This window comes from Cygnus atratus, chromosome 2 (assembly GCF_013377495.2).
Source record: "Cygnus atratus isolate AKBS03 ecotype Queensland, Australia chromosome 2, CAtr_DNAZoo_HiC_assembly, whole genome shotgun sequence".
NCBI classification, from domain to species: domain Eukaryota; kingdom Metazoa; phylum Chordata; class Aves; order Anseriformes; family Anatidae; genus Cygnus; species Cygnus atratus.
The window spans coordinates 85989564-86017201 of record NC_066363.1 but is presented as its reverse complement, the minus strand read 5'-3'; the positions used below and the strand labels follow the sequence as shown (position 1 = coordinate 86017201).

The 27638-nt window shown below is 38.8% G+C and overlaps 1 protein-coding gene across 2 annotated transcripts in view; it reads left to right on the top strand.

Moving 5' to 3' along the window:
* TENT4A (terminal nucleotidyltransferase 4A) overlaps window positions 1-27638 on the top strand; it is a 60154-nt gene that overhangs the window by 18262 nt on the left and 14254 nt on the right. For both annotated transcript variants that reach the window (XM_050709191.1, XM_050709190.1), the window contains exons 5-10: window positions 416-523; window positions 1332-1460; window positions 2528-2741; window positions 9040-9166; window positions 17591-17691; window positions 17949-18121. In XM_050709191.1, the coding sequence (XP_050565148.1) occupies window positions 416-523; window positions 1332-1460; window positions 2528-2741; window positions 9040-9166; window positions 17591-17691; window positions 17949-18121 (852 nt within the window). The remainder of the gene's footprint in view (window positions 1-415; window positions 524-1331; window positions 1461-2527; window positions 2742-9039; window positions 9167-17590; window positions 17692-17948; window positions 18122-27638) is intronic.

Below are 27638 nucleotides of genomic sequence, written 5' to 3'. Positions count from 1 at the left end.
GAACCAGTTCAGCTTGATAAAACCAACAGGCAGCTCTTTATTTTTTCTGCTAGGCTAAGTCTTCTGTCAGTTTAGCAAGCTGAATGGTGCACTGCTGGGTCAGATGAATGCAGTTCTTACAACACTGATACTGCAGCTATGGAGGCAGATGTCTAACAGCTGTGGGAATGTACATGAGTGATCGTAAGTTAATGTGATCGTACACGCCAATATTTCAATCACCTCACTAAAAATCTAAAAATTGTTCACTTGTCAGCCAAGTTAGGATTGTTATCCTTTCTCAAAAACACCTTTTCTTGTCTCCCTTGTCATTCATTTGGACTGATAGTACGCATGCGTGTTAAGTAAGTAGCTGGAGAGGAGCAGTGGTGTTGTGTTTTTGGGGACTCATAAAAGCTTGTTTTAACCTTTTCAGGTACCAATAATAAAACTTACTGACCAGGAGACAGAAGTGAAAGTTGACATCAGTTTTAATGTAGAAACTGGTGTGAAGGCAGCTCGATTTATCAAGGAATACATGAAGGTATCAACAATACAATGAATGTTATACTACTTACCAAGGATACGCTAGATGCTTAGCTAACCTTTTTTGGTATGGCTTAAGACTTTTGAAAAATTACTGTTGAAGACTATTTTCATTAATACTAATTAAACATGAAAGTCTTAATTTATTTTCTGCTGGTATCTGTTCAGTGTTGCCTTACTTGGTAGAAAGATATTAAGATTTTTTTAAAAGCTTGAGCTTTGTGAACTAGAAACTGTAAACACTGAAGCTAAATGTGGTTACATAGTTTTCTAACAGTTGAGTGGTAGGTGTTTGTTCATAAACCTGTATATTGAAAGGATTTGTGCAGTCGTATTTAGATCTGGAGATAGGTACTAAACTGTTTCTAAAGCAAGGTTGTCCAAGTTTTATTTACCTTGAATTTTAATAGTGCTTGCTTGTGAATGCTGCCTTTTTAAGCAATGTCTAAAAACAATTCTGCGCCTAAGTACTTAAACCTAAGTTTACTTTTATGCTCTGCAGTAAAAGCACTGTTTAGATGAAAAGCACTGACTGAATGCCACTTGCATTCAGTGAAGATGTAAAAGTCTTCCTGTTGGGGAGGAGATGAGGGAATTAAATTTGTATAGGCTACTCGATCAAGTATGAGTTTTTCTATTTGTCTCAGTTTCTAGAATAAAAAATTGCATGTTTTGTTTCTTCCTTAGGAAACATAGCACGCTTCTGAACAACGTTTTTGTATTACATTAATCTTACGTTGAGATTGTTTAGTATTTTGGTTTGGAATTTTGACGTTATCTTTGATAAGAATTATTTTGCTTTGCAGAAATACTCTTTGCTGCCTTATTTGATTTTAGTATTAAAACAGTTCCTACTTCAGAGGGACTTGAATGAAGTTTTTACTGGTGGAATTAGCTCTTACAGCCTAATTTTAATGGCAATTAGTTTCCTGCAGGTAAGTCTGTTTCTTATTTGCTTAAGTTCTTTAAAATATTTTTGTTCCTGTCACTAAGCCCTGTTATGGAAGACGCTGTTTCTTTACAATCCCATAGCAATGCACAGCTTCATTTTGCTATGATTCTAGGTGTTTGATCATTGACAGCTCCTATAGACTACCTCTCAAACCTAAGATCTATTCACTGTGTGAACTGAGACAGCAGCAGGAGACTTGTCAACAGCGTAGAGGTGGTGCATTGCTTTCTATAACAGGTCGTGTCATGAGGGTTACGGTGCTTTCCCATGTCTATTCCAGTTCTAACCCTGAATGATTTTCCTAGTGCTAAATCTGGTAGGACACAGTTTGTCTGTTACTTCCTAGACTACTGATACTGAGTGTGGATAGTAGCTGATTTCGGTGCTTGTTAAAATTAAGAAATTAAATGGTCGTTTTCTAATTATGTTCATTGGTTAAGCTTTAACATGCTTAAAACGGGCAAGTATTTTAGGTAATTACTCATGAGATCATTAATGAGCTGTTACTACTTCGAATAAACTTTTGTCACAGTAAGCTTTGTGGGAGTATGAAATACAATGTTAATGTCTCAACACCTCTGATAATGGAAAAACATGTGTATCACTGCTGCTAGTGATTAAATGAAATAAGACTATAGATTATATATAAATATATAACATGCAGAGATTGAAAAAAGAACTGCAGTTCAGTTGGGGTAGACAGTTCTTGTGCTTCTGAAAACATTAAGCCTGGTGGATTTTTCTTTAAAAAAAAAAATCAGCTATTACTCTGTTACTAAGCCTTAATGTGGCACGTAGTGCTCTATTGCTTCTGGCTTAGAAACAAGAATTTGCTAATCCATAAAAAGTTAGAAGGTAAGAAAGAATTTTTTGGCTCCTATATGCTGCTGAAGTGCTGCCCCCTTTTGGTTACGTGAAAGTAGTGTAAGTACATGATTTAACTCAGACTTGGGTAAAGAGATTATACTCGGCTGTTTAAATGAGAGCTTGTTGTACTGTTATGGTCAGACAAGCATTTATTTTTAATAATTAGTAACTGTTCTGTCACAGCTGCATCCAAGAATCGATGCCAGAAGAGCTGATGAAAACCTTGGAATGCTTCTGATAGAATTCTTTGAACTCTATGGAAGGAATTTTAACTACTTGAAAACTGGTATTAGAATAAAAAATGGAGGTGCCTATATTGCCAAAGAAGAAATCATGAAAGTCATGACTAATGGATACAGACCATCCATGCTATGTATTGAAGATCCTCTCCTGCCTGGTAAGACTGCACTTCTTGCTGTGTTTTGGAGCTCTGGCTCAACTCATACTCTAACGTATTTTAGAGTTCCTGAAGTCTGTTAAACGTGTTGAATCTGCTTGGAGAAAAGACTTCCTGCTGGTGAGGTACAGCTGTGGAGGTGAGCCAAGGGATAAGGAACTGAATTTTGTAAAGATTTTTAGCCTGAGTAAGCTGGATTGCACACAAACAGTGCAGATAAATAATGCATTGGAGATTCAGGAATGTGTTGAGCTTATAATAAGGTTCTCTAACAGTGCTGAGGGGTAATGAAGGAGAGAGGTCCAGGAAATCCTGGAAGGGGAGTTGTTGGAAGGGACAATTCTTCAGTCTTTGTTATGAAAGAATGAGAAAGGAAGGTGTAGCTTTTCCTGCTGCAATCTGTGGTGCTATGCTACAAATGTATTGTACTACATGGAAATGAAATGCACTAGATGAAGTACCTACCCTGCAGGGCAGTACACTACAGACCGCACAGAAACACGGACACACGGCCATAAATGTGTAGCAAGGGAATGGCTGGAATATTATGTTGGTGTGGAGAGTCTGGTTTGCATAACTGGCTTCTGCATTGCACAGGGACCTTCAGAGAACGTCACATTTGGTTGCGTGTACATTTGAAAGTAATTTAAAATACTTTTTTTTCCCCGAAGTCTTGTTTTTGTTTCAGGAATGATCAGAGTAATGAAGATTAATTTTGGTTAAGTTCCTGAAAATTGCCAGCTAGTAGTGCTCAGTTTGGATTCTGTTGAGACTGTCCTAAGTGGCTGGAATTCCAGAACAGCTTTTTAATAAAATCAAGTTCTGGTTAATTTGGACTTCAGCTTTAATATTTTTGGGATGTAATTGGCACTCAAACTCCATACTGTCACGTTTTGTGGGTAGACTGCTTATGTATAGCACTTTTAAAGCAAATACCATGGATCAGGAGCTGAAGTTTGGCTCCTTTCTAAATACTTGTGTACTGAATGTTCATGCTCCTCTAGAACAGGCTGTGTGCTAAGATACTCATTCGTCTAGCTACATCTGATACGTATGTAGCTTTGAGTTTGTGTCCATCATGACTCTTGCACTTGGCCAGGCATATGTGTGATTTTTGGAGAACATCTATCGTGTTGAATTTTCATGCAATAGCTGTGCACTTGCCTGAAAGTCAGTTTTGATGGCAGCATGACTGCATTTCTTTAGAACCAAAAACCTTACCTGGACTTCCAGTTCTGTTCTGACTTTCCAACTGAAGACTAACGGAAGAGAACTGATTGGTAAGGAAGATCTATAGTTACATGCTCTTAAAGAGCTGGTAAGAACTAAGTTTTAAGTGAGATTCTGTAGGCTGAGATAATGTAGCTTTTCTAGGAGAAAGTGTTTTGGCAAGGCAAATCAAAGCGGACGACTTGAAATGAATGATTCCTTTGGGACATAGTAGTCAGATACTTTTTGGTAGCTACCATAGAGCTGCAGAACTTGCCTGATGGAACTAGGAGGAAAACTTTACAGAACATGTAGGGTGGCACTTTGAATCAGATCTCATGAATACAGCCCCCTTAGATCTAGGTGTAATTACATGTTCTTAGAGTGCCTCAAAGTGCCTATTGAGTGTAAGATAATGTAGATAACATCTAGATTTTAGCTTATTCTTGCTACTGCTTGTTTCAGTACAAAATACTTTTCCCAAGGGTTCAGGTCCTTGCCCAGTTGACAGGTCATCACCTCTGCTGGGTTAGTTTGTGCTCAGATCTGCTCAGTGTCTAGCTCTATGGTGTTCACTGTTGGCACTGAAAAGGAGATGGGAATAAATATCTTGGGAAAGGGAGGACAGCTGTTCCTTGATCTAGGTTAACATAAGGTGCTGTAGAGTTTTCCCCAAAATCCATTTATATACTTCATGCACTAGTTCTTAATCTTTTTGGGGGGTCCTTTTGCAGCTTGATCATAGCTTTCTGTAAAGTTCTGGTTAAGCTTTGCAAGAAGACCTTGCAAGGTGACTTCTTAATCCAGAAGTCAGACACAAAAATACAGGGATGCAAAAAACCCTTTAAATTCCTTTAGATTATCCAAGCAGTTTAAAAGGCCCTCTTATGGGTGTAGGCACAAGTTGTGCAGTAGGATGCTGAAAGGTAGTATAGCATTAGGGGGCGACAGGATTAAGTTCAGTGAGATTAATTCATTTAACTCTGTGGAATTGTTTTTTCTTTAGCATAAAATGGTATCTGGCTAACAGATAAAAGATGTCATAGTTTGGTTTTTTGTGCTTAGGTCATTCCGTCCTAGATCTGGAAGGAACAGACATCAGTTTTGGTTGTAGTGGGTTTAACTCAGATAAGATTCTCCTGGGTGCCACAGGGCTTCCTTTGAGAGCCTCAAGACTTCATTGGGCACTAGAGGATTATAATTTCTTTGATTTGAGATCAAAGACACCAAGAAAGACATTGAGAGTCTATACTTTAAGTGGGAAGTCTGTTGAAACTTGGATTTGAGATGCCAGAATTATCTATCCTGTGATGCAATTTAGTGATAGTTTCTATCTGATCTTCTTAAATACCTTAAGGCTCTTCATCTTGAGTTAGTAGTGTCCTAGGGCAAGGTAATGAAATGAAAATCTCTCCTTCTCCAAGGAGAGGAGTTTGTGTAAACATCTTTTAACTGCCACTGCTCCAGTTACTGGAAACAGTCATCCTTTGTGTAAAAAGTAAAAGCACTCTTTTAGGAGAATTGCAAAGTCAGGCACTCAGGAAGTCTGCTCATGGGAACATGTTGGAGCAGAGTAGGTGCTACCATCCTAGGAGAGGTTTGTATGTATGGAATTGATCCACCCATATCCTGTCCTGGAATACAGGACTCTGGTTGTAGCTCAAATCTTTCATCTGTGGTTTTAAAACAATCTTCGAATTTATTTAGTAAGTTATTAGAGAAGCTTATTAGTTTCTTTTATCTGAGGGGAATGTTAAGGTTCTTCAGTCACACTTTTGATGGTCATGACAGAAGTGATTTTGATCTTGGTTCAGATTGGCAGCAGCAAGCATAGCTGTCACAGTCTATGATCTTCATCTCTGCTGCTCTCTTCATGAGAAGGGTGGTGAATTTACCAGTGCCTATAGTAAAGTTCTAAATGTTAATTTTTATATGGTTTTCTTGAAGGGACTGTTTACAGGACTAATTATGCTTCATGTTGCTTTCTTCTGAATTTTGATAGGCCACAAATGCAGGAAGTAACTAGCTTTGAGACGACAACTACTGGGATTCTTTTCTAGCCTTAGTGATTGCCCGAAGACAGTCATCACAGCTCTTCAATATCTGTTATTTGTCATTAGAACCTGTGAATATATACGTGTGTGTATAAAATGCATACGTTTATAAAAAAAAAAAAAAAAAAGCAAATACATTGAGGCTAGCAGCTGAAACAATCTCTTCATGAATGTTGCAAAAAGTTGTTTAGTAGGTAAGAGCTTAACACAAACACATTTGCTTCAGTCCTAGCTCATGGTCTTACCTTTGATTTTCCAGGCTGTGTCCTTAAAACTGTTTCAGGTAATGGAAGGCTACTTGATAGTGGTTAATACTGATAGCTACTGATGGGAGTCTCAGACATGCCCCTTCAGGGATGAAGCTGTACTTCACACAAAAGAATAAGGATTGAGTTATATGTGGAATTATACACCATTGTTATCCACTGATGTTTATATCAGAGTTGAAGGCTGGCTTTTTAAGAGTGAAAGCATTTAGGTATGTGCTTTAATTGTTCAGTCTAGATTGTGTTGAAAGGCTGCCTAGGTATGTAAAGGTGATGTGTTAGGCAGGACAATCTCACAGAGGAAAACCTATTCCCTAAAGAATCCTTTTTTAAAATTTATTTTGTTTTTTAGAATTCAGAACTGCTAAATGCATGATCTTCTGGCTTCTCTAATATGTTGCTCCCTGGATTGAGTAGGGTCACCTTCTATGCAGGCTTGACTGGTACTGTTCATAGTAGCTTCCCTAGCTTTGGCTTCCATATCTGCTTTTCAGCTGCAGTGCAAGTCAGAAGACCTGCAGACTATAACTGAATAAAACTGCTTATTCAGACTTTTTAATGAACTAATTACAGGTGGAGAATGAGGCAATCCAAGAACCTGTGCATGCTTTGGCATGAGCTATCCTGCCTTTTCTCACATCTGCTTCAATCAAGACTCATACACAACTTGGTGGTTTAAACTAAACTGCCTGAGTTTGCTGTAAGTGGATGAGGAATGGTTTCTGATTTCTTTTGCTGGCAGAAGAGCAGAAGTGATAATTGTCAAAAGGAGTAACCAATAATAAGTAGCAGTAGTGTCTTCATTTTAGTGTAGCTCCTTTAATGATGCACATTAAATGTAGTTGCCTTAGCACTATGTTAGACTACACTAATGCAATCTGACAGTATATTCTCAATTCCTGTTATGTAAATTTAGTGGTAGGTGCAATTGCGTGTTTAGCCATTTGTAAATATTGTTTCTATTTATTCCTTTTCAACTTAATTCAATTTTGTATGCACCTTTTGTGTGTTATTAAGTGGAAGGTAGTATTGTTGCAAGACAGTTCTTCCCCTGGAAAATCTGTACTGAATTCATCTGTTTTTCTAGTGGAATTAACGTGTTCGTGTTTTGGTTTCTTGACCACTGAACTTCCCTTGTCTCTATTCAGCTATCTTTGGACAAAGTCCTTTGGGAAAGTCTCCGATACCTACTTTGCAGTGAAACCCTGAACTACAGTGTAGTTCTTCAGAGATCCACTTTCCAAGGCCTACATTAGCTTCTGCTTCTACTTCAGGATAGAGTCCAGTTGTAAATATGCCATTTAAAGAGGCTTCTGTAATTCTGAGTCTAGCAGCTGTTGGATACTGCGACAGTACATTCAGAGTGAGATACTCAGTTACTTCATTAAACATGAAGTCTTTTCTTGATCAACTTTTACTTAACAATATATGTTATTGAAGAAATCCTGTCTTCCCAAAATGCTTTATACTCCACATCTATTTTCATTGATTACCCTTTCCTGTTAAAGTGGTGTCATTGTTGGAGAATCTTGAAGGGCTAATATGTGTTGTCAAGTAGTAAAGCCAAGGCTGCTTTTCACCCTGGGTGGAAGATGTTGGCATATTTATCTATAATGGCTTGCTGGACAAAATATTTCAGTGAGTGAAGGGTTCCTCTAATGTCAAATTCAGTCTTATTGGATTCAGTCTCCAAAGGATAGACTCAATCCTTCACCTGTCAATTTTAAAAGAGGATTTTTCAATATAACTTGTTTGTGGGCCCTGATTTGATTTGCAAGTTTAAAATAACTACTTTTAGCGGTTCATCCATTTCCAGTTTCCTCACAGCATTTCAAGTATCATTCTAAAGGAGGGAACCTGTTACTGTAAGCAGCTTTCTACCCACTCAAGATCTAATCTGTGTTTTGCACATGCAATTTGGAGGAAGTTTGTTTTTAAGTGTTCCTTAAATTGAGTGGTGACAGTGAACCTTTGGTGTCTGGTGCCAAATATATCTTAAAAAAAAAAAAATAATCCCAAATGATTTCTTGCTGGTACTGGCAAGATCTTTCTAGGCATCAAACAGAAGACTGATGCCTGTGCAATGTCACTGATACAGCAGCTTTAGCATTTTCTTAACTTCTGCAGTTCTTCTCGAGTGGTGGTGAAGGTTTGGAAGGAATTCTGCTATAAAAGTCACCCCTGTTTAAAGAGGGGCAGTCAAAAAGTACCAGTAACTTGATCAAAAACAATACTGTACAAAATTCTGGAAATCCTGGGTGATAAAGATTTTGAGAAACTGGTTTATCCTGTGGAGATAAGCAGTCTGTATTTTATTCAGCTGTAGCTTTGAAAAGCTTAAGTAGGGTTGGTATAAATATACCTGGCCACATGAAGATAAGGTGGTTGCACAAGTGGAATTCTAAGCTGAATTTGGTCTGCAAAAACTCTACTGGTAAGTGAGACATGCTTTGACCTTGGTATGTTCCCCATTAGAGATCAGCTTAAAACTTTTTTTTTTATAGTTACCTTTTCTGTTTATTTCAGGCTCTGGTACATCAGTATTTTACAAATGCTGTATTGAATGCGTGATGTTGAGCATCATTCCTAAGGCTAGTTTCCCTTATTGAGATTGGCACAACTTAGTTGTTCCTGATATGGATAGAGTGGGCTGACCAGTTTAACAATACAGCTTAACTCTTGTTTAAGGCTTCTGATCTCTAAGTGTGAATAATTTTCTGGTTACTGATATTAAAAAAAGATGATCTGATCACTGTCACATTATTTCAGGAAACGACGTTGGCAGAAGCTCTTACGGTGCCATGCAAGTGAAACAAGTTTTTGATTATGCCTACATTGTTCTTAGCCATGCAGTATCACCACTTGCAAGATCATATCCAAATAGAGATTCTGAGAGGTAATTAGTTCACTTTTTGAATATTGTTTGTTTGTGTAATTATTTAGGAATTGTTTGGGTCTAATCAATAAAAGGTATATTGCTATTTAATATTTAACTGCAGCTGTATTGACATCTGCCCAGAAATTTTGGCTGGCCCAGTGCTATGAGTGTAATACCTTCATGTGCAGCCCTGAAATAAAGACAGCATGACAAAACAGGATGATTCCAGTGTGCGGTTCTCCTAGTGTGGAAGGGACCCAGAGGATAATTGGTCTTTCTACAAACATTCTGCTTAAAATATTTCAAAGGAAGGACTGCTGGTTTTAACATTCGGTATGATTTCTGTGTCTGTACTATGGTGGAGAAATGGGTGTCATCCAAGTTTTATATATAAAACTAGACAACAAGACTAGAAATTTACCTTGTTCTTTAATATGTGCTCCCATAAACTGTTCTAAAAGGCTTGACATGCAGCTAAGCTGTTAGAATCAATTCAGTTTGGCCATAACGTTAGAACTACCGTTAAAAGAATACTTCTAGATACATCATTTTTAGCACAGTTCTTCATGTCTGTCTTAGAAACACTGTACAGCTTATTGTGGTGTCAGCTCTCAAGCTCTCACCTTTGCTAACTTTTTTTGATGGAGAGGGAGAAAGAAAACAAATACAACATGTTAAACATGCCTTTTCATTCATGTATCTGTTCTAGCATGTGTTACTTAATTCTAACCTTCAGCATAAATTGGGGCTAGATCAGAGGACATACCTTCCCTGGGACTTCCCTAGAATCGCAATAGCATTCTGAGCTCCCTAGCTAATTTCAGGAGGGAATGGCTACAGAAAGTCATGTTAACCATCTAGATATAATTCCAGACTTTATTCAAGTTGCTAATTTTCGATATTATTGCAAGTGGTAGGTGAAATAGTTCTCCTATAGTAAGCTTAGTACTTGTGGTAAAAAGACTATATATAGTAAATTTACCATACGGTAGGGATTTAATACTGACAGGTTTTAATATTGCTTGTGCGTCCCTGGGTTTTCTGTGGTACTAAATTTACAATGACTGAGACCATACACATTCCTGTGATGGGGATATGTAGGAAGAGTGGTAAGAGTTACATTACACATTCTCGTTTGAGACTGCTGTTTTAAGTTAAAGGTGCATTTATTGAATATGTACTGTCTGACAGTTCTTGTTGCTGAAGGAAACTTTATTGTTATGTAAGTATAAGTAGAACAACCTAGGGATACCTGAAGTTTTGCCTGTCTTGGGCCCTGGTCTTCATTAACTTCTCTGTGGTTCTTCAAAGGATGTGGTCGTTCTCTTATGCAGTGCCTGAATTTATATTAGATATCAAAAAGTATATTTGTAAGTGCATTTAATGCAAGTCTCAGATATCATCAACATGTATACTTACTGTATTCAGAAAAATGTTTGAATTCTGTCACAGCTTCAGACTTGAGAAGTCCCAGCAGCTGTGTTTCAGCAGGTGCTGTACATCTGACCTGTTTTTCTGCTAGTTTGGACTGTCTGTGCTAGTGATACCTGTCTCAGAGCTTGTCACACCCGTGACTTGCCACTTTATCAGAAGGAATGGTGTCATAGGAGGAGCAGCTTTCAATGAAAGTCCTGGTTTCAAGTAGTTTCCTCAGCACCAGGACCTGTAGGTGGATGATGTGCTGTTTGGTACCAAGTTTGTTGCAGAAACTCAATAGCGCTCCATGTTCAGTTTCGGTTTTTAGTTAAACTGAATGTGTCTGGGCAATCCAGGTGCTTTTCAGATCCTTCTTCTACCTGTTAGGCAGAGTTGTCCAGGCTTGGTATAAAGACTTTTTCCAGTGGCCTGACCTAAAGCCCTAGCCCTGCAGGAGCCCTTTGCTATCATCCATTTTCTTCTTTTTCTAGGCTTGTTAGTGGCAGGTTAAACTGTAAGCAGGAGGATTTCTTTAAGAGCAGTGATAGCTATGTGACATTTTACTAAAAGAATCAATAAATAGTAAATGAACACTTGAAAGGGTAGGAACTTGCAAGATACTAAATGCACAGGCTGACTTGTTCAGTGCTGTCATAATTGGGGCTATCTTTCCCTTAATTGTGAAGAACCGTTCTTGGACTGCCTGGTGGATTTCAATTCAAATCAACGCTTTCCAGGGAAAACTTCTATGTACATCTTGTGTATGCAGTCCTGTCTTGTAGATGACCATCTCAGTAGCTTTCGAATACTTCATAGTGATCGTTACTGCCCTTTTTCAGGGTCAGTCCAACTCAAAGGAGCACAAGCCTAAGGTAATTTAAGGCTTTCTAGTCAACTGTTGCTTCTATTATTCCCTATTTCAAAAAAAAAAAAAGTCAGACTTTGTATCCTTCAGCATAGGTCTTATTCTTGTCTGTTCTGTACTAGCATAACCCTCAGAACACTATGGGCAAATTCAAATTACTCTCTCCAGTGTCCTGCTCATGCTTCCAAATACAACATCTGAAGTGTCCTGGGAGATAAAAGCTATCACTTGTCTGACCTTCTCATTGTGTTTTGGCTCTACACTGAATGGAAACAGTAATCAGTTGAGTCCTGAAGGTAGTGGTTCAAAGCCCCAGGAATTACCTTAACTCTTTTTTTGTCCCTAGTCATCCTCACACATTATTTTTCTAGAATGCCTCAAGGAGAGGTTCAGAAGATTTTTAGACAGAAGATTTCTAGACCAAACTGATTCCTATCATCTTGGAAGGAGAGGTTTTCCTAGTAGGAAATAGGCTATACGAGGTATAACGTATCTATGTATGGACTATATCCTGTTATGTACTCAATTTCTTCCTTCTCAATCTACATATTCCTGACTTTTGCCTTGGATCAGATCCAGTGATCCTGCAGTCAGAAGGTAAGTCAGATGAACTCTGGTCTGAATGAAAACAAATACATCAGCACTTCCATCATCTCAAGAAGCTGATCCAGTTTGCATTGTGTCTACTTGATGGGCAGATCAGAAGCAAGAGAAGCAGAAGGAATTTCTTTGGGATAAGATGGAAGAGTGATATTCTGTTTGATAGCCATAAATTATGCTGGAAATAAATGTCTGGATGTGACATGAATTCATCCTTGCAGTAATAACATGTCTGTAGATCAGATATTGGATTACATACTAGCTTGTCATATGGTTGAGGTATAAATGTGTGCTCAGACTGCATCTCTAAACAGCAGCATAGCCTTATGCCTCCGTATTTGGGAGCAGATTGCACATGAAATGAGGAATCACTGAATGGTGTGGGTTGGAAGGGGCCTTAAAGATCACCCAGTTCCAACCCCTTGCCATGAGCAGGGATACCTCCCACCAGACCAGGTTGCCCAAAGCCCCATCCAGCCTGGCCTCGAACACTTCCAGGGATGGGGCATCCACAGCTTCTCTGGGCAACCTGTGCCAGTGCCTCACCACCCTCGTGAGGAAAAAATTTCTTCCTAGTATCTAATTTAAATCTACCCTTTTGTAGTTGAAAACCAGTATTCTTTGTCCTATCACTTTGGTGCCTGACAAGAGTCCTTCCCCAGTTTTCTTGTAGGCCCCCTTTAGGTACTGGCAGGCTGCTGTAAGGTCCCCCCAGAGCCTTCTCTTTTCCAGGCTGAACAACCCCAGCTCCCTCAGCCTGTCTTCATAGGAGGGGTGCTCCATCCCTCTGATCATCCTTGTGGCCCTGCTTTGGACTTCTTCTGGTAGGTCCATGTCCTTCTTGTGCTGGGGGCCACGGATCTGAACGCAATACTCAAAGTTGAGTTTCATGAGAGCATAGCAAAATCACTTCCCTCAGCTTGCTGGCCATGTTTCTTTTGATGCAGCCCAGGATACAGTTGGCTTTCTGGGCTATAGAAACTGCATTACTAGCTCTTGTTGAGCTTCTTGTCAACCAGTACCCCCAGGTCCTTCTCCTCAGGGCTGCTCTCAATCCATTCTCTGTTCATCCTTCATTTTTGCTTGGGGTTGACCTGGCTCAGGAACAGAACCTTGCGCTTGACCTTGTTGAACCTCGTGAGGCTTGTGCAGGTCCACCCCAAACTTGTCAAGGTCCCTCTGGATGGCATCCCTTCCCTCCAGCGTGTCAGCCACACCGTACAACTTGGTGTCACTGCGTCACCGTCAAATGTGATGAGAATCCCACTGTTTGTGTTGCTGACAAGGACGTTAAACAGTGTTGGTCTCAGTACTGACCCCTGGGGAACACCACGCATTACTGATCTCTACCTGGACATTGAGCTGTTGACTGTGACTGAGTGTGACCATCCAGCCAATTCCTTGCCCACTGAGTGATCTATCCACCAAACCCATGTCTCTTCAGTTTAGAGACAAAGATACCATGCGGGACAGTGTCAAATGCAAGTCCAGGTAGATGATGTCAGTTGCTCTTCCCCTATCCACCAATGCTGTAACCCCATCGTAGAAGTCCACCAAATTTGACAGGCATGATCTGCCCTTAGAGAAGCTGTGTTGGCTGTCACCAATCACCTCCTTATTTTCTGTGCGCCTTAGCATAGTTTCCAGGAGGGATCTGCTCTAGGAGGATCCGCTACACGATCTTGCTGGGCACAGATGTGAGACTGACTGGTCTGTATTTCCCAGGGTCTTCCTTGTTTCCTTTTTTAAAAAATGAGGGCTGTGTTTCCCCTTTTCGAGTCGGTGGGAACTTCACCAGACTGCCACAACTTTTCAACTGTGATGGGTAGTGGCTTAGCAACTTCATCTGCCAGTTTCCTCTGGACCTATGGATGTATCTTATGAGGTCCTGTGGACCTGTGCACCTTTAGTTTCCTTAGATGGTTTTAAACCTTCTCTCTTCCCACACTGGGTAGTCCTTCATTTTCCCAGTCCCTAACTGTCTTCTGGGGCCTGGGTTATGTGGCTAGAGCTTTTGCTGGTGAAGACTGAGGCAAAGAAGTCATTGAGTACCTCAGCCTTCTACGTATCCCAGGTAATGAGGTCTCCTCTTTCCTTCTGGAGAGGGCCCACAATTTCCCTTGTCTTCCTTGTGTCGCTGATGTACCTATAGGAGGCTTTATTGTGGCCCTTGATGTCCCTGGCCAAATTTAATTTTAATAGGGCTTTAATTATAATAGAACTTTGAATGGAAGTCAGATTCTGCTGTGATGTGTCCTTTCAGTATAATAACTAAGACTTTTGAAACCTTTCTTCAGTTCCTAGGATTCTAGATTTCTAACCAGTTCTTCCTTACTGGAGCCTTACGAATGGTGGATGAGGGAAAGGGACTATTATGCCAGTGGGCCAGAGTTGCAGGAAGCCTTGGCAAGGTTTTGCTGCTCTGTGTCTGGAACTGTCATTTGTAGGTGACAATCTTAACAATAGTCTTGTGCCATGAGTAAAGTGGTTTTTCCACCTCTGTGCTTGAAAGCTGTTTGGTCTATTCTTAGTCCACTAACTGCTGGCAGGCCTGTGTGTTAGGTTTGCTCCTGGTTGGCCAAGATAGCTTTCACAAATTAAGGCCTACCAAACAGTTATCTTGACTGTTCTTTCACAGACAATGTGTTTTTTTTTTTTTTTTTTTCTGCTGTGGCACTTTTTCATGTAGAGCTTTGCTGGAGCATTAGATACTGGATCTCATTGAAACTTGCATCAGCAATCTGAGCCTTTAAAGAGTGATCTTAAGATCGATTTGCATCATGATTAGTGACAGCTGGAAAGTGTCCTCGTGAACTCAAGGCTTACAGTTGAATTAGCATTAGTGTAACAAAGCTGTGTGGCATGGAAAAGTGGAGATTCTAGGCTCTTTTAAAATAAACTGGGTATGCAAATAGCTTGTTATTGTTTTTACTATTTGATGAAAATCAGGGGAAAAAGTGTAAGGGGGCATCTTTCATGGGAGAGCTGTCTAACCAGTTAACTTGGTGTTTTTCCCCCTTTTCTAAACAAACATCTTTGTATAGTTGTGGGAATGTCTCACTCCGGCCTCGGGGAAAAAAAAAGTGTGGAATTTACTCATACTAGAGGCTGGGTAGGTCAATAGCTACTCTTTGTTCCTAAGCATTTGCAGTGTTGAAATCAGATAAAAGCACAATTTTTAAACACTTATTTAAAAAAGTCCCTTGACCCTATGGATATGCTTGAGTCCCATATGTAATGAAACGGAAAAGTATCTGTTCTGATCATACCTGCTTTTTTGTTTTTTGCTGCTGTATTAAGTATATGGCAGTGTAGACTTAATCTGCTTTTAGTTTCTGATGTGTCGTAACACTTTTAATTTTAGTGTGCGAGTAATGTAGTATGGATCTGCCTTCAAATTCTTGATAAATAAGTAAATTTACTATTTTTCTGCCTTGCTTCCAAAAAATGAGAGTTTGGGGCTTCAAGCTCTGTCCTCTGCAAAAGGAGCTAGTGAGAGGAGAAATTCCCAGGCTCTGTGTGCTCAACTCTGCCACAGTTCTTGGGGTAGCCCTAGTTTCACCCTTTACACCTGTGATACCAGGCATTTTTCGTATAGCAGTCTTCCACAGATGAAAAAAATTAAAAATGCCATCTTATATACCAGAAAGAAAATGAATAACGTGAAGGCATGACTACTAAACTACTATGGGGAATGTACTCTAAGAAGCTTCAAGCTTGACAAACTCCTTTTCCATAAGTGTGTTATTAGGTCCGTTATCATTTTTCTGTTTTGAAGACCACTGATGGTAATAGCTGTGAAACTTATGGGCCATCCTAGAGTAAAAGCTCAAAAAAAGCTCAAGTCTGCTTGAAGGCATCCTCAGATGAAACAGCCATGAGATTTCCTCCTTTGTCCCAGTACTGAAGAGCCACCCAGCATTTGTATGTTTGAGTTCTATCCTAGCATTGCTGTCTGGGGAACTGCAGCTTCAGGGCCACAGCTGATTCTCTGTAGTATTGGTTGTCCTTGTCTGCAGTTCGTCAAAATTACTTCTCTGGTTTAACGTACTTTTTGAGACTAAGAAACCAGAATTGCTTTAAATACTTAAAATGCTATTATGTTGTGGGATTGTACATTGACAAAATACTACTGTTTTGTTCTGTTCCTTTTTTAATGTGCTCTACTTAGCTATTGAGCTGTGGTTTCCAAATAATTCCCAATGGTGACAATCATGTCAAAGCATTTAATTCTGCATGTAAAATTCAAGATGGTTTTCCAGCATGCATCATTTCATTTATCTGCATTACATAGGAGAATGGTAGATGATACTCATTCTGTCCATGAGGATTGCCTTCACCTCTTGGACTTGTAACTTAAACATTGGGCCAAATGACATTATCTGCTTAAAGTGCAGGGCTGCCTGTTTTGGTACTGATGTCTTTAAAGTTGGAAGTCTAAACGCGGAACAAATAGTATTTGGTCTTGCAATGAATTTGTAATCCCTAATCCAGGAGAACAATTGTTCCTTTTTAAAGAGTACTCTAAAATGACCTAGTAAAGGTAGTGTAAATGCATTTAGACTATGTATGCCCCCCCCATTACACACCTCAAACGAAAATTCCAATAAAGGTACAGTGTACCTTTATGATGTGAAATGAGGAATAAGCTTTATTACAACTGTTGAAGATTTTTAGAATTAAAGTAACTTTACCTCTCTTCAAGATGGTAACTTTTCCCAGCTCACTTTTGTACACTAGTCAGTCCTTCATGGATCTTGATCATGGAGTTTATAAATTATTTCAGCTGCCAGCCACCATTGAAAGGAAAGCTTGGAAGTTAAATCCTTAAACCAGGACACAACTCCTCCTCAAAATGACATACAGTTCACGTATCTGAAAGTTGAGAAAATATATTGTAAAATACTGCTCTGTACTTGTTGACAACCGGTCACAAGTTAAGAGGATAATAGGACCAGGTCAGCTTTTTCTCAGAACCAGGTGCCTTTAAGAATTTCCTTAAATTCTAAGTTATTTGTGTTTTGGAGCCAGTGTCTTGTTTCCACTACCTCACGATCCATGGTACTTCCTTTATAATTGTGGGGATCTTTGAAGATGTCTTGTAAATCTGTAAGGAAGGACTATTGAGAGTCTTTCTATTCAGTGATGATCATTTGAGGGGGCTGGGACATCAGTGTCTTCAGTGCATCGAAAAACTTCCAATTGAGATTCAGTGAAAAAATACATCTTGTTTGGAGAAATGCAAGAACATGTACATTGCTTTTATCAAATACACTATCATCTGCATGTATTTTCTTGATAATTAAGATGCATTCCATTTAGAAGGAGTAAAAATCTTACCTGTTTCAGTGCTTGCATGTTAGTAGGGTGGAAGATGAGTAATATTCTAGTTTAAAAGTGTGATTCTTCAGAGGCCCAAATGGTAATCTAAGAAAACTAAACTTCAGAAATTCTTTGGTTAGGAATATCTTAAACTGATCTAATGTAATTTTATTGCTTTTTGAAATGCTTGCAAGTATGTAACCAACAGTCTTTAATACTTAATTTAAAAATTTTTTTAGCACATTAGGTAGAATCATCAAAGTGACCCAAGAAGTGATTGACTACAGGGCCTGGATTAAAAAGAAGTGGGGGAGCAAAATTAATTTATCACCTGAACTTGGTAGGTATAGCAGAAATCTTTGAAACCAACTAAATCATTTTTTCTTGCATTTGGTGCAATTCAAAATACCCATGCCTAGAAATTAATTGCTATTTCAGGTATGAGAGAAAAAGTAGAAGGGATTTGTAACTTTCTAATCCAAGACGTTTTCTGAGGCTGTTCTTCAGTTTGTTGGCTTGTTAAATGGAAGTTTAGACTTCAGGGTTCATATGTTGTATTCTGTGCTCTTGATTGATGCTTATGTTTTCTGTTAACAGATAATAGGTTGAAAATAAGAGACCAGATAGCTCCATGCAATGGAGAACAGCAACAGAACAGAGACTCTGAACCATCTTACAACCAACGCTTGGCTTTGTCACTAGCTAATACACAACAGTTATCCTCTGGCTCATCTGCGTCTTCTGTATCATCGCTCTCCGGCAGTGACATTGTAAGTTTTTTTTTAATTTGTTAAACTATTAAGCAGAGTCTATCATGCCATTCAAAACCTCAACTAAAAAAACAACAGTTAATATGATACTGTCCCTAAGATGCTATAGCAAATTAATAATTTCCTCTGCTCAGAAAAATTACTGAAATGAAGTATTTTTCATTAAATGAAATGTGTCTTAATTCCATCCTAAACCTTCGGTACCCTTTGTGGTAGTACTTTAGATGTAATAAGATATAAAGCACCAGACTAACAGTAGCTAATTAAGCAGAATAATAGAAATCTCTTCATAGATCTTCCTATCAAGAAAAATCTCATTGACAATTTCCAGTCCTTTCTTCCCACGCTCTAGATTGAACATATGACCACCATGTCTTGCTGCGAAGGTGAATAATATTCCATAGTGTTTTCAGCCAAGCATTCAGTTCATCCTTTAGTGGTAGGAGGCCCTAATACGTAAAGTTTTGATACCAGCTTCCTTGTTGGAAAGTGCAGTTTAAGTGACTGCTAGGCTTATTATAACTTTCTGAAAGAGGAGACAGACAGTAGTCTAGGTTTGTTCCTAGAGTCTTAAGACTGTCACGTGTTTTCTTTTGGTATAGATTTAAGTCAACAAAGTTGAGCTGTAGAGATTATAAAGCACAAACTTGCATTGCATGAGGCGCTCATAAATCAGTTGGATGACTTTGTGTTAGGTGCAGGTGTTGATTGGAAGATGTGATAGTTAAGTACAACAGTGAGTAACTGTGGATGATGCCAAGAGAGGTCCAAGTACTTTTTTCTTGACTGACTTCAAAAACTGGTCAAACATGGAATTACAAGTTGGGAATTGTATTCAGTGAAAAAACTTTTGAGGGACAAATGCATTCACTGTATGTTCTGGTTACTTTCTGTAATTCCTTAACACTCCTGAACTTTCTGTGTTGAATTGTCTTTTCCACCTCCAGTAAATATGGTAAATGCATAAGTTACAGAATCTGACAAATGAGGGGAAAAAAGCAGAATGATGCTTGGCAGTGATAATGTTAGCTGTGCTCCTGGTTTGAGTGTGTCAGTGAAGATGTTGCTGTAAGATAAGTTTTATGAGAAAATGCAAATATTTGCTTAATATTTTGCGGTCTAAACCTAACCAGGGGGGAGTGAACAGTTAGGACTTTCCCCTTAGGTATCCCAAAAGTAAATCTAAGTGCAACTCTTTAGAAAAATAGCCTTATGCTTGTGTGCTTGTGACAGTTCCTATTTTAAGCCCTGGTCATTTGCTAGTATTATGACTTTAGACTACCAGCATATTATCTTAGTTTGCAGTGGAATGGCAGGTTTTGGACAAGTAACCGAGTCCGTCTTACTCGGTTATGTGAGGATGAACCAGCTCTGGTTGAGCAGTTCTGAACTGTACCTAATTCAGTAAGAGAAACCTGTTCTGCTGGAGTTGAGGAGGCACTGTTGAGTGATCTAGTATAGTTCTATGCCCAACTTCCAGCAAAGAAACATCTAGCGTGTGCGGAAATAATATTTGTGCTAAGACTTCTGGTGCACGCTGCAAATAGGTATGATGCAGTGAATTTGGTACTAGTTTCAGAATGAGGGAATATTATGCATCACTGTTAAAGGTATGTGTGGTGTTAGATCTGATCTTGTGGAGAATTGTTCTTCAGGGATGTTTCCGTATTCATTTAAAGTTAAATACTTTTTTAAAAGTTTGATACTGAAGACTGAGAAGATGCAGATTGTAAACCAAGAGCAGGAGATGAGGAGATACTAGACTGACAATTTGACCTCTTCCCCAAAATTAAGATTTTATTTCAATAGCAAAATAACCATCCCTATGTTGCTGTTATTCCATTAAGTACAGTCTGCCTCAAGACATGGTTTCTGGAGATGTATTTTGCATGACTGCAGGCTAACTTTTAACGTGTATCAACTATAAGAGACTAGACGTCAAATTAGAGTGTATTTGCTTTGTTCTCTACTGTGAAAGTTGACTGGTCATAGTGATCAGCTGCACCTTGATCTTGCTGGGACCTGTCTGGCAATATAATAGAAGTCAACTCCTTTTATATGTTGAGGAAGAGGAAGTAGACTTGGCTACTTGTGGCGTTACTGGGTAAGATTGCCTCTCTGAACTTCATCTTCTAATGAAAGTCAAATACTCTAGCACAGAGGCAGCTGCGTTTTGCAGCTGTCACATTCCTCTATATGCTGACCGTAAGTCTAGAGGCCTTGCATATACTCATCAATATGTCCTGGAAGAGGTATTGGTAGTGTATGTCAAGTATTCAAGCATTATCAAATCAATGCAGTATTGCTAGTAGAGACCCTATAATTTTTTAATAAAAATTGTAGCTCATGTTATCTACAGCTATTGGTTGTATTACCGTGTGCTGTATGGTTTTTAAGGATTTGGTTCACTGAAGTTTTGACAGCATTACAGACTTTGCCTTACTCTATAAATACGGTTCAGCAGCTGAATAGTCAGAGCTTCTGGTGCCTTATGGGCACTTGAGATAACATGGGTTATAGATTTGTTCCAGAAGCAGAACAATATTAGGATAATAAAAATGAGCAGTTTTTTTTCTAGAGGCTGGATTGGTGTAGATCAGAGATAACATTTAGAAATTAGCCTCAAATTTTGTATGTACTCATCAAGTGTAGGGATATAAAAGCTTAAAGCTACTACCCAGGCTTCTTTCTGTTCCTTCTGCTGCTTTCCTTCCTTCAGGAACCATACCGATAATAACCTCTCTCAGATGAGAGCTTGCGTACCACTGAGGAGTGTGAGAACTGCCTCCTTCAAGGACAGCTTTCTCTCTCAGTGTATATTGTAGATGTATATGCATTTCCTCTCTCAAATTCACTGTCTCAAATTCAGAAGGATGATTCCTTTTATCTCTGCAGGTCCAGGACTAGCTTGCCAGTCTACAAGGCCCAAAACTAAGAACAGGACCTAATGAGACCAAACCATATTTTTTTTCAAAAATAATCTTTTGAGGATTTTCTAAGGAAGCAAAAGCTACTTACAAAATGCCTTAGGCTAGCAATGTCTGGCTGATGAAATTCTAGTTGCTTTGTCTTTCATAAAAGTCCTAGCAAAAAGTGAAATCCGTCATTTAAAGAAAAAGCTTTCATAAGGTGCAGTGAATTTCAGATCGAAGTCTGCTTAGTAGTGAAATATGACTTCTGATATCCCTCTTGCTATCAGAGATAGCTGTTCAGTTTATGGATTTGTCATACTACATGTCAGTACAAACCTCTAATTCTCACTGACACTCCTAATATCTTCACTGTAAAATAGTACTGAAGTTCCCATTCTATTATCTCAGCTCTGCGTACAGTGTAAATATTATTAAAGAACTAAGCAGGAGCAAAATGAGGAACACTGGAAATGAACCTATGAACATAAAGAATCTGGTTTTCAGAACATATTTGGCTGCACGTTTTTTTCTGGCTTCTCTCAATTACCAAACTGATCTGTGCAGTATGTCTTTTTCTGAATGAAGGATTCTGCTGTGCAGGTATTAAAATACCATATGCTGCCCTGGTAAAAAGGCAGCATGTATTCCGCTCTTACTCTTGCCCACAGGTAAGTTTCAAAATACTACACATTCCCAACAAATGTTGAAGTGAATAATTCTGCTGGTTGTACATAGATCTTCCTTTGAAGATGCTTTATAAATATCTTTGCCATTAAAGACAGCGCAAAGTGTGAGCTTCTCTATGGGAGCACAAGTCAATCTGCTCCACAATATAAAATAAGCATCTGGCATCAGGAAGTCTCATTTTAACTTTCTTACTGAGTTAGTGACTGCTATGGGAACCTGAAACCTGATGAAGTGAGCGATGTTTGTGTTTGCCTCTTTGCCAGCTCTGGCTAGTTGCAGATATTGGTCTGGGAACTTGAGCAGTAACCAAATTCTTCTTGAAAATGAAGTTTACTTTTTCCTGGGTGTTTTTTTGTTCTGGACATGCACTCTGCAACTGCTGGCCTGGATTTCCAGTTGCATTGTGGAGAGCCTCCTCTTGTTAGCTCAGGGAAATCCTAGAGTTATGCTGGAGAATGTCAGCCTGATCAACAGTCTCTGCCAAGTGAAAATAGTTAGAGGTATGTTTCTCCAGCCTCATTTTAGGCTGATGTGACCTGGTGTTAAATATGCTCTACGGTTTTGATTCTGTTGTGCCAAATAAAGCTTAGCATTTAGTGCAACAGTGGTAACTGTACATCAGTAACTGATGTAACTGATCATAGGAAAGTTTTAAAGCTGTTCTTATGATATTTAATGGATACATAACCTTAGATCCAGTCCAGCACAATCTCAAAGTTTGGTTAGAAGTTTGGATCTCAGAAATCTCACACACCTCATCACAAAGTGTTTCTGGTGGTATCTTTTGGGCTTCTATGACAAGATTCTTTCATGAAGAATTTGGAATTCTCAAGACCATGCAGTCATGCCAAGATAGTGGAAGTTCCAGTGAACAAGGTACCTGTGTAGTCTGTTTAACTTTCTGAGCTTTTACATATGTTCTTTCATACTGTTCCTGACATGTTAGCTGTAACAGTTGCTGTTCAGGCTTTATAATAACATTTTGTCAGACTGTCACTGCTTGATCTGCCCACCATTCTGCCCGTCAGGGGATACGCCAACCAGTTCCTTAACTGTTTTGTGGAGCGTGTCTTTTCACTGTCTTCAAGTATTAAGTATTCAGTACTGTGATCAGATACAGTTCTGAGAATAGTCTGTAAATGACTGATAAGACTGATACTCGTTATTGCTATCATTCTGCTCAATGCATACAAGATGCACGCTGACTTTGGAACAGTCACTTGCTGTACAGTGTTTGTGGCTTTTGGTACTTGGGCTCAATGTGTTTAATGAAGCGTCACCATTTCCCCTTTCTTCTATTAGTTAAGGGCTGTGAATTTCAGCTTATTGACAGGAGCTGTTGTATTTCACTCTTCAGACAGAGGTGGGAAAAAACATGACATTCTGTCCTGATAAATGTTGCTTTTTAAAAAGGGATTAATTTTGCAGGTGTAAGGTATGTGCTTATCTGCAGGAGAGGGATAGACACTGATGACACTTCAAAACAGCTACTGTAACAGCTCTTCTTGGAGCCTTGGAAAATCTGTTTAACGACTAGGATTAAATTTGTAGAGTTCCAATTAAAAATGTATGGGCGGGAGGGGGTGGCCTAAAAAAAAAATTCTCAGTCTAAGAGCAGGAGCTGCACAAATGTATTTTTTCTACCTTCTTCTGTGAATATTCTCATGCCCTAACTGAAACAACCATTCAAATGTGTATGGGTAGTTGGCCATCCTGTGGTAGAATGCATATCTTATCTTACTGTCCTTTCTCTTTCCTGAACAAATAAAGGGAGGCAAGATCTCTTAAGAAGTAGGCAACTCAATCTTTAGTCTTTCAAGAAAGATTTAAGTTTGCAAATAAAGCAGTCAGCAACCTTGAACAGTGTCTGCCCCCCTTCCCTCCTAAATCCCTTAAAACTACTCTTTTTCCTGTTCTTGCTGTGCAGGCTTCTGACAGCTTCTAGATCAGAGAGGAACAAATTTTTCCAGTGCTGCTCTTGCCTGTTTATTTTCCCTTTTCACCATATTGTCCCATACGTTGTTTCGGTTTTCTTAATCCATATTCTTATGTGCTGTTTTATACTGTCTGGTGCTCTCCTTCAGTTCTTCTGTCTCAGTTGCTTGAACAGTCTTTACTTCAAGTGGATATACATAGTAAGACTAAACTTGTGCAATGCTGCAGGAGACACAGTTTTGAACACAATTATAAAGTCATATAATTTACTCTAAGCAACACAGGGCACAGAGGGAATGTGTGAATCAGCAAGTAAAATTGGATTTTACTGCTGTGATGTCAGTGAGGTAAGGAAAGGGAAGTGCACAACTTCATTAACAAAAACAAACAAAAACCCTCAGACTACTTTTTGATGCCATGGGCTAATTGTATTCTTGCCATATTTTAATACTAGCTCACCTGAAAAAGGTGCCAAGGCCATTTAGGATGGAAGAAAACCTAAATTGAATATTTATATTTTAATACACTATGTTCAACTTGCATTAATAAGTCTTATAACTTCATGCCTAGCTTGAAAAACATTTACATGCAAAATGTGAAATATTACTGTACTAACAGTACAGACCAACTGAAAGCCTGTGAAATGGAAGTATTAGGGGTAATAAAAGAAGCTTTAAATAACATGTTTCTGGGATATTGTGTTTAAGATGGTTTATTTGAAATACAGCAAATATTGATAAAAACAAGCAGTAAGTTGACAGACCTGGCAGAAGATAATTTGGTGAGGTTAAAGGGGCACTGTGCTTGTATTTAATCTTCAAGTTGCTAATTAGCTTAACTTCTTAGTTGTCTGTCTGTAAAACAAACACTAATGGTTTTGGAGGATGCATATTTTTCAGTTTGCTTGTGTTGTGTGTTTATTCTTTCACTTTTTTCCCCTCCTGTTAGCATGACTAAAGTATTTTGCTTTTGTAATGCAGTATAACTGAAGGCAGAAAAATCAACCAATTGCATCTTACTGGAGGCTGTTTTGTACTGTTCATAGGCTGGCAAATGGAAATGGTGCAACTTCATTGATGCAAATTCACTATCCTGTGACCTGCTGTAGACACAGAAATTTTGTTCATCTCCATTCTACTTTATTATACCAGTTTACTAAAGTTATGGCTCCACCTACCAAAAAGGGAAATGGCGCAAGCTGGCGTGAAAGAAATGGGACGGGGGTGTAAAATCCATGAAATCACCGTGGTGGAAGTATGTCGGTTTGTCAAGCAGAGTTAAGTATGCTGGGCTAAAACCATTCAAACAAAGAGTGTGCATTGAGGTTTTGCTTCTGTTGCCAGAACTTATGTGAAAGGTCTGAAATTTTCTGGCGTTAGCTTCTGCTCTAAGGAGTGTAGTGTTTCATTGTTGAGCCAGTCTGCTAGTTAGATCGTCTTGCTAGGGCTGATTCCATTCAGTAGCTGCTCCTGTTTTTCTTCCACTGGTGTTCACCTAACCTTACGGTGAGATGATTCAGAAGGTAAAGCTAGAAAAAAGGAGATTGCTGTTTCTGTGGCTCACCTCTGAATTGGCTCATAATGTCAGATACTAATGCAGATACAACGGAGAAAGCAACAACAAAAGAAGAGGTGAAAGAAGTAAGAATGACAGCAGTTACATATTAAATCACTTCAGCTGTAGTGTTAAAACTGCACATTGAGAGGAGCATGTGGAAAAATCTGTTTAGTGTAGAGTGTTAACTGTAGACACCAATTCTCTCACTTTCAGTTCCTTTATTTTCAAAGATTTTTACTGAAGTAGCAATTGTTCTCTCAGCTTCCAGTTCCTGAATGTTGTGGGAAAGAAAAGAAATTTAACTAGTGGGAGAAGGTTGGAGAATGGGAGCCATAAGAACATCTTTGCCAAGATCTCTGTAGTTCATGCTCAGATGTGTAGAGGGGACATCCCGAATCTTTCATACTAGCAAGAAACTTGCATTCTTTTGTTACACTTTTGATTTCTGAATATTGACTTCTAGGATAGCTACAGACTTCCATCTCTGGGCAATTTAAAAACAAACAAACAAAAAAACAAAACACACACACAAATCTTGTTTGGCCAATGCAACTTTAAAAGACATCTTGGAAATCTGAAATTTCTAAAATAGTAGCTGTTGGGAAGTTAGAATTAACTGACTGTATCATGAAACAAGAAACAAAGCAGAAGGCTTTTCCATGATTCTAAACACATGAAAATGATACTTGTGAGAATAATTGAATGCACTTGAAATTAGAGGAAAGCAAACTATTATGCTGATGGATGGGTGTACCTATAAACTTTACCTTGTATCTTAAGCCTTGAGCTATAAATGAAATTTAAATAAGCTCTTATGGCAAGACCTAGTTAGTAAGGGACTCTGAAAAGTAAATATTCTATTGCTAATGAAATCCTGGGACATTAAAAGGGGAGGTGCATTCTGTACAACAACAAAATTGTTCTCTCCTGTTGTCAGGAAAAGTTTGCTTTTTTGCTTTATAAGATTGCTTCAGTTTCATCTTTGATATGATTCTTGTTTCAGTTTCTGTCTAGACAGAAAGCTGGGGATCATGTTACTCAAGCAAGTTGTGGTTAAATGTGAGTTCATCAGTAACATTTGCAATTCCAGGACTCTTCTATACTTCTTAGCAACCGTGAGGTAAATTGAAGAGTCCTCATTAATCAAGACTATGAATAGTAGAGATCTTCCTTCTGGATACTGTGTTCTTAAGAAGTTGAAATTGATTTGAAGAGTTGTTTTTTAAATGAAAGCTTTCCAGTAAATTTCCAGAGACTTCCCTGACAGTCTGTTTCCAAAAGCATCTTTTTAGGTATTTTCCTCACAGGGTGAGGGGATCTGATTGGCCTTCATAGTAGTATTCAGGAGATCAAGAACTTATCTGGGCTCTTAGTACACCCTTAGTACAGCCATTGTAGCTTTATACCTATATAATTTGCTAAAAGCAATATAGAGGGATCTTATCCCTTTATTTTATATGCATATTTTTTAGTGTCATCTCTGTAGCCATTATGCTGGTTAGGGGTCAGAGCTTTGTCTTCCCAAAGTGAATCTGAAGCGTATCTGAAGCGTTGAGTGTTTACTTCTAGGTTTCTGAGCTTGCGTAATGCTTCGGTATTGTGCATTACACTGAAGAGTTCTGTCCAGAAGACCAAGTAAGACTTGATCCTTCAGTGTAGGTGATGAATGTGAAAATGAGTTTTGATCATGAAGGTTAGTCCTTGAGGAAGAAAGGTAATGCTCTACTTTAGAAAAGGATTTTGATGCTGGTAAGTTGGCCTGTCAGATTCCTGTAGTAATTCTGTTAGCTATCTAAGATGACCTAAAAATAGGAATATAGTCTAGGTGAATGGGATATGTCTCAGTAAATAACAATGAGGCAGAAGAATGTATCTGCTACGAAATTATAAGAAGGCAACACAAGCTGCCTTGTACCAAAGTTTATGTAGTCCCATTTAAACCATGTGACTCTTCTTTCATCTGTTGCTGCTTCCATGCTGGAGAATTTCTTGCTGGACAGAAAACTGCCCATATGGGACACTTTCCATTTAAAAGATTTCTTTGTGATTCTTCCAAGGGTCTAATGGCACCTGAGCAAAAGATAGAGGAGGCTCTTTGGAGAGAGTGAAACTGCTGCTTGGTCAGTTTTGCAAAGGTTGCGTCATAGAAGCTAATGCATTGACTTCGGTAGACAGTAAGATCCCTCCCCCCCTCCCCCTTTATTTGTTCACTAATGGCTACTATGCGTATTCTCACAGGTTGATCAAATATGACTATCCCTCTTTTCCCTCATTTTGTAAACTTTTTAATAGCTTCCTGACAAGTAGGATATTAAAAAAAAAATCAGCTTAGAAATCTTAAGTTTTTGCCCCTGTACCTAATTCTGAAAACACTCTTAACTAATTACGTGATAAACTTCTTTGTGGAGACCTTAGTCTGGTTAATC